General features: G+C 53.9%; 1 protein-coding gene across 1 annotated transcript in view; it reads right to left on the bottom strand.

Moving 5' to 3' along the window:
* LOC104168055 (protein TENP-like) overlaps positions 1-2,623 on the bottom strand; it is a gene marked incomplete at both ends in the record, with an annotated part of 2,785 nt that extends 162 nt beyond the window's left edge. The window contains 7 exons of the mRNA XM_009708505.1: positions 119-210; positions 469-529; positions 915-960; positions 1,409-1,546; positions 1,701-1,805; positions 2,145-2,244; positions 2,507-2,623. Of these exons, the coding sequence (XP_009706807.1) occupies positions 119-210; positions 469-529; positions 915-960; positions 1,409-1,546; positions 1,701-1,805; positions 2,145-2,244; positions 2,507-2,623 (659 nt within the window). The remainder of the gene's footprint in view (positions 1-118; positions 211-468; positions 530-914; positions 961-1,408; positions 1,547-1,700; positions 1,806-2,144; positions 2,245-2,506) is intronic.
* Positions 2,624-6,982: the final 4,359 nt, after the last annotated feature.

Raw genomic sequence — 6,982 nt, forward strand, 5'->3', positions numbered from 1 at the left:
TTGTCTGCAGGGATGTGGGCAAGGAGAAAAGGAGTTTGAGGTGTCTTAGGGCATGTAGCACTGGGAGGAGGCAGCTCTCCCAAAGCCGGTCTATGAGGGTTGGAAAGCGAGGACTTACCTGCAAGGATATGATGATTCCCTGATCAGAGAACATGGGTGCAGCCAGGGGCAGGTACTGGACCTGGCAGCTCGGCGTGATGGGGAACTGAGCTGCAAACCAAGCAGAGGGATGCTCAGAAAGAGGAGGGGAGCAGTGCCGGCAGGTTGGGGCTGGGACGCGTCTGGGTTTCCCGTGTAAAGAGACTGGGAAAGAGAGCCAGGCAGAGGGAGCGGATCCCCCGGGCGATGATGGAGCTGCTCCCACTAGGCTTCTGCTGCAGGATGGGAGCCTGTCCCATCTCGTGACCTGTTCCAAAATGAGCCCTGAAGCCCTTAGTCCATAACGGGACTGAAAGCCTAAATGCTCACCTGTCAGAGATATCAGCTGTTCATTTGGCAAAAGCAGCAATTTGGAGACTTCCAGGCAAATCTATGGAATAAAGAACAAAAAGAGAGGCGGTAGATGAACGTGAGGGTCTGCTGGCCTCAGGCGTCCCCCGATTGTCTCTGATGCAGGTGTCCCTGTTATCTGGCCGGGCGGCAGCCGGGAGATGGAGCGCGGCAACGTTTGGTGACCACGGGGCTGCTGCTCCTAGCCCTGCGTGTGGGGCTGTGGGGGGCTGGGGGGGCACCAAGTTGACTTAAAGTGCTTTAATTCTTACAGAACTGTACAGCTCTGTTTCTCCTGGCTCATGCCTTGACAAACTTTATTACAGAGTCACGGAACCGATTTGGTTGGCAGAGACCTCTGGGATCACCGAGTCCAACCTTGCCCTAACACCACCATGTGAACTAGACCGTGGCACTAATCTTACCTTACCGACGTTAATCTCCTTGTCCGCCTCTGAACTAGAGGACTTGCTGGATGAAAACAACAGAACGGAAGATGTTAGGCAAGAACCAGCTCAGCCAAGGGTAGGTGAGCGTCTTTTATCTGACCCAAAAGGCATCCAGAGACAGTATTAGCACTATTTTCTATCATCTGTTAAGCTACAATTACAATTCAGAATCCTAAAATGCTGAAGACTTGCCATTAGACTTGCATTAAAAATGTTCCTGTTGCGCTCCTTTAAAAGATCCGCTCCCTTATGAGTGAATGAATCTCTCTTAAAAGGGGGGAACCAACCCTGCAAGCAGATGAAGGGTTGCATCTTCCCATGAGGATAGTTTTCGTGTTAACCTTTGTACGCTCTTAGAGCAGTGAGCAGACCTCAGTCATATCACCTTCCTGCCTAGAAATGCTTGTGCCTCAGTTTCTTCTTCTCCCCCGTTACCCAGGTCCCATAACAAGGAAAACCGCAGGCTCGACCTTTCCATCTCCTCGGTGCTCTGCACCTCCTCCACGGTGGGTTTGCAGGCAGAGCTCACCAGCTCCAGGTTCCCTTCGGGGTTCATCTCCACGTGGAGGTCGGCCAGGATGGACAGTTTCATCACCTTGGTGGTCGAGCTGTGCCAGGGGAGGAGAGGCAGAGGCTGGAGCGCAGGGGCTGCTCCTGGTGCCGCTCGCCCCGGCCCCCCCTGCTCCCGCAGGCGCTGGATGCGACCCCGTCTCTCCGGCCAGGAGCTCGGGCTGCTTCCAACCCTGCGGCCCCAGCACTCACGGGGCAGGTGTGATGCCGAGGTCCACGTCGATGCTCAGCCGCAGCCCGGTGTCAGGGATGAGCGACAGAGACAGCTCGGTGACTTTGACGGAGTTAATTTGGTTCCTGCTGGAGCAGAAATGAAGGTGTCGGGAGACCAGCACAGACGGATCTGCAGCCCCTGGCTGCGCTCACGGTGGGCAGACCTCAAAAGTCCATGAGATCTGCATGGGCAAGTCAGTTCCCCGGGGGTGGCACTGGGGCTGCTGCTCTTAGACCCCAAAGGAGGAGCTGGGAGCTTGTTTCTAAACTGCTCTGGCAAACGGCTGTGTTGGTCTCCAGGAGGATTTTTGCCCTCGCTGGAAAAGCGCCTTTTGTGACGACATTCAAAGCGCTCCAGCGAAACACCGGCATGAACCAGCGGTACGGCAGCAGAGGCCGGGCAAGGCAGAGGCGTGAACTCACCTTTGGGGCTTGGGGGAGCTGGGAAACAGGTCTGAGACTGGTGGGGCCATCAGGTCCTGCCTGAGGACTGCCTCCGCGTGTGGCTTTGAAACTTCAGCAACTGTGAAATAAGGCAGATGTTTTATGAGACCCTCTGGAGCTTGTGGTGTGATGCACAGAGATGGACAGCCTCAAATCAGTCCAGGTGACGCGCTTCCATCCCTTACTAACCCCCCGGTTACTATAGAAAGGGGACGATGACAGTGAGCTGACCAATGGCCTAAGTTTCTGGTGACAGTGTTTGGTATTTTGTCACTGGACCGAAGGATGCTGCTGCCCCCCCTCCCTGCTGACGGCGTGGGAGATACGGGGTCCGGACTTACAGTAGCTCAGTCCTGATGGGGTGAGGATGCCCCCGCAGTCGGGTGACCTGGCTGTATGAGAGGGGACCAGGAGGCTCAGGAGGATGCTCAGGGTGCGGAGCTTCGCCGTGCCGGCGCCTGGAGGAGAAGGGCACCCGCAGCAGCCCGGTCAGACAGGCACGGCTCTGACCCGGCCACCGAGGCACGGAGCCACCCTTGGGAGCCACAGACCTGCTCCCGCGTTGGGTTTGTGGTCCCGAGCTTGTCAGCTTTTGTGCAATAACAGCACATAGCTCTCATGTGGTGCCTGGGGATTTAAAAGCACCACCCGAAGGCTCAGCCTTGAAAACCCCCGGGAAGTCCGTAAGCGAGAGCGGTGCTTGAGCAATACCCTGCCTGCTGGAGAGCACGGAGTGGGCTACAACTGGTGTAAAACCAGCAGATAAACAGGAGATAAAATTAACTGAGGAACAAATGGAAGTTATGGAGGAGGCTAAAATCAAATAAAAAGGTGAAAGTGTTATCTGCCTCTCTGAAAAACATTTGGGAATCGTTTATAATGTTTGTAATACTCTTACAATATTAAGAAAACAAGTAATTCAGAAAGTTTAACCTGCAGAAAACAGACATGTTTGTATCAGTCTTTGCAGAAAGTGAACTTGTGATGAGAATTGACCTTTACAGAGACCCACCAAAGTAAGTACAAGCAATGCCCAGATCAAGCTATTCAGTTTGCAAATGCATCTTTACCTTTCCTGGCCAGACTGCCCATTCTTCTAACTCAGTCCGTGTCTTGCTGTGGCCACACCAAGGAACTGTGCTGGCTTTATATGTCCTCACCCCCAAGGCCGATGGGGCAGAAATTGGCAGAGAGGGCTGGAAACCAGGACATTGGGTGGACGCTTTGTTTTATATACTTTTTTTATTGTTTCCCCGTATACTTGATTACACTGGCCGTTGACCTAGCGAGGTGAAATATTGAACAGCAGGTGCTGGGGCAGCTCGCCTTCATCGTGGTGTTAGAGGAGCACAAAGAAAGGTCTCTGGGTGGAGGGTGCCCAGAAATCAAACATTGTTAGAAAGCGAACATTGGTTTCTTTGCTCTGCAGCCATACTTTCTTCCGAACACCACAGGTGCAGCCGCCACCACATCCACACCAGCATGAAGCTGCCGTGGTTTGTGTCGCTCTCCTGGCTGGGCAACTCAGACCAGAAGGGATGAGACCTGCACGTGTCGCGCTGAAGGAGATCTTGGCAATTTGTCAAGGATGTCCTCTGTTTCCATCAGGCCTGGGAAAGTCTGTTGGAGGCAACAGGAGTGTTTCTGTTGGGTTCAGTGAGTTTTAGACCGGACAGAAGCTCAGGGCTTTTTTTAAGGTATCTCCTCTAACCTCCAGAGTGGCCCACGTGCAAGAATTCCTTCCTCTCTTTAACCCATTCCCAATCAAAAGCCACTGGCAATATTTATTACAACCGGTAGAAGAAATGGTGGGTGATGTCCACCCTCTTTGATGGTGTCTCTACAAGCAGTGAAAGCATTCGCAGAAGGGAGTCAGGGTCCCTCTCCTTCCTGTGCTTGGGGTCCACCATGCTCTCCTGGCTTCTTTTTGGCCTGGAGGACAAAGCGTGGACTACCTGCGAACGCCGGGTAAGTGCATCCTCCGTGGTCTCACCCGGCTCTCCTTCGTGTTCTGACTCCCCGCCCCCCCCCTCCGATATTTGTGATCTCGGCTTTGAGGCATGACCACTCTTCCAGAAAGGGTTGGATTGCCCATTTTGGTCTGAATCCCTTGGCAATGGGATACGGTGTTCAGCGCTTGTTGAAACACCTGGTGCCTGGGGAGGCAACCATTGTCCTTTGTGCAGTGGTGAAGTGAGTTATGGGGTGCTGGTTCCAGGTCCATCCTGACACGTTCAAAGCCTTTGGCTCTCCCCAGCGCCGTGCTGCTTTCCTTCTCAGCAGGACAGAGAAATGCCAGGAAAAGCGGAGTTTCTGCCACATTGTGCATTTCCATTGAAGGTATCCAGATAGCAGTGTCAAGAGAAAATGTGAAAATACATGTCTAGCAGCCTACCAAGGGACAGCAGGATTTACACTTCTACGCTGATGTACGCAGCCCGTTTAGAGGCAAGAAATGTGTTCAGAGAAGTAAATCCATTGAGAAGGTTGTAACCTGCAGATGAGTCCCCTGGGGCCACGGGAGACGTTTTGTGGCATCTGACTTTGGCAGGGACATGGACACAGCCTAGAAAAGTCTCTGAGAAATAAGTCCTTGCTGTGTTTTAGAGCAGTGGTTGGAAATTTGCCCCTGCTATCCCTTGTTCCAGAGTTGGTAATATCGGCAGCTCTTTCGGAAGCAGCACTGGAGATTTATCTGTGGAGAGTTGTTATCATTTCCAGCAGTGCAAGGGTCTGGGGATAAGCTGCCAGGACGAGATGGCACCTTCGTGCTTAGAGGTGGATTTTTTTCCTCCTGAAGAGCTGTTCTTAACCCAGTGATCCCTGTGGAGGCTTAATGAGATGTCAACTTCTAGCATAATGACTGATCAAGTTACTAGCACAAAAGCGTCTTTCTGGCATGATGCGTTCCTTATTGGGAGTTATCTATAAATCTTACACTCCTGTTAGGTAAGATGTAAATCTCCCTGTCTGGCTTAGCGGAGAGCCACCAAGTACATCACTGGGAGGGAGGTAAGGACAGATTCAGCCTCGTGACATGTTTTATACAGAAATTAAGTGAAGAAATAAATTACTGGGTGCTGCAGAACCCCACTGGAGTGAATTCCCAGAGCCAGGTCCTGCTGGGTGGGGTGCCTGGGAGGGGCCGGGTGAGGACACGGTGGTGGCCACTAGCCCCAGCTCAGGCAGGGCTGGTGCGTGGGCAGCCACAGCGATGGCAGCAGCGTGGCCAGCCCAGAGGAGAGCTTCGTGCCGCCTGTCCGCAGTCTGGTGGGACACATGGCTCTCCCGTGGTGGGATGGGGACAGGTTGGGGCTGAGAAGCCTGTTCTCTGGGCAGGTGACAGTTCTTCTCAGCCTCTGTCCAACCCTGCTGAAATCGGTAAGAATATTACTGAGATTATCACAGTTTCCACTGGTTATCCACCGGCTGATCCCATGTCCTCCTCCGGTGTTTGCACAAGCTCCATGAACCTTTGAGGAGCGAGAGCCACGCATCCCAAAAGTCACCGATACACAGGTGTCTCCAAAAGCAGAATTTACCATTACATGTCTTAGGCTTCTCCTCACCCCCATTTCTGTCTGTACTATGTAATTAAACAGATCAGGTTCTTCTTTCAGACCTGATGTGCAAGTCTCTGTTGGCTCTTACCGGGCGCTGAGCAAGAGCGCTGGCTTCAACCTGCCGGGAGCACTTGCCTGGTACTCGAGGCTTGAGGACTTACGCAGACTTGCAAATGTAGTAGTGAAATTATTTGTATTGGCAGATGTCGGAAACACTCGGGGATTAGCTTACACCACAGTAATTACCCAGCCCTTTAATTCTTTTGTCTTTTCCTCTTTCTCGGCCGGGGTTTATATACAGGCTGTTTCTTGCCTCTCTCCAGAAGGTCAGTGCAAAGCTCGCGCAACCTCTGGGATGCTCTGGGCGAGGTGATGGCAGGGCCCTTCCCTGCCGGAGTCCCCATCATGGTGAGGTGCAGCAGCTCACGTCATTTCTCGCCGGTGCAAGCGAGAAGTGGGAGACCAAGCTGGAGCAGACCGGTGGAGCTGTGTCGACAGCCCGCGGAAAGGCTCGTCACACCTCGTGCCACGACCAACAGCCCTGAGCTCTCCTGCTGCTCCTACGGCCAGGGCCCGGGGTGGCCCTGAGATCCATCGGGCCATGCTCTCCATCAGGCAGCTCCAGCCCTTTCTCTACAGTGGGTTTCAGGCTCACGAGCAGCTCTGGTGCTTGCAGAAGAGGAAGGCTGAGTGCCCTGCTTGGGTACCGACCAGGGGCGGGTGGTGCAGGATGCGGCCGCGTCCTGACGTCATTGCTCTGCGATGTCCATAGATGTCTGAATTTTGGGGAGTGATTCTTGTATTCAGGCTGTGTTTTGGTGAGCGTAGCTCTGCTGGACTTGCATGGAGCACTGCTCACTTTCCTCTAGTGTGAGTGCAGCGTTTAGCCCCCGACGTGCGGTTTGGGAACTGTTTCCAGCTCGTTGTCTCTCTCTGTCCATCGAAGCCCGCACACTCCTGTAAGCTCGGTGAGCAGCTGTACCGGATCGGAGGATGTCGAGGGTTTGGTGCGTTTTATTCCTTGGCAGTCGGCTGGCGTGGTCAGGAGGAGCGACTGGCCTGGGAGCTGTCATCAGGATCGATCTCGGAACGATTGAGGGTGGTAAGTCGGACACGTTAACGTCCGTGCGTGGACACAAGTCTGTCCGTCCGTGCAGCGAAGCGGCAGCGGTGCACTGGCTGCCTTGCGGCAGGGAAGCTGCCTGTGGCTGCTGCACAGCCTGCATCCCCCGGCACATCCCAGCCGCCCCCCAG

This window comes from Cariama cristata, unplaced genomic scaffold (assembly GCF_000690535.1).
Source record: "Cariama cristata isolate BGI_N322 unplaced genomic scaffold, ASM69053v1 scaffold28259, whole genome shotgun sequence".
Lineage (NCBI taxonomy): Eukaryota > Metazoa > Chordata > Aves > Cariamiformes > Cariamidae > Cariama > Cariama cristata.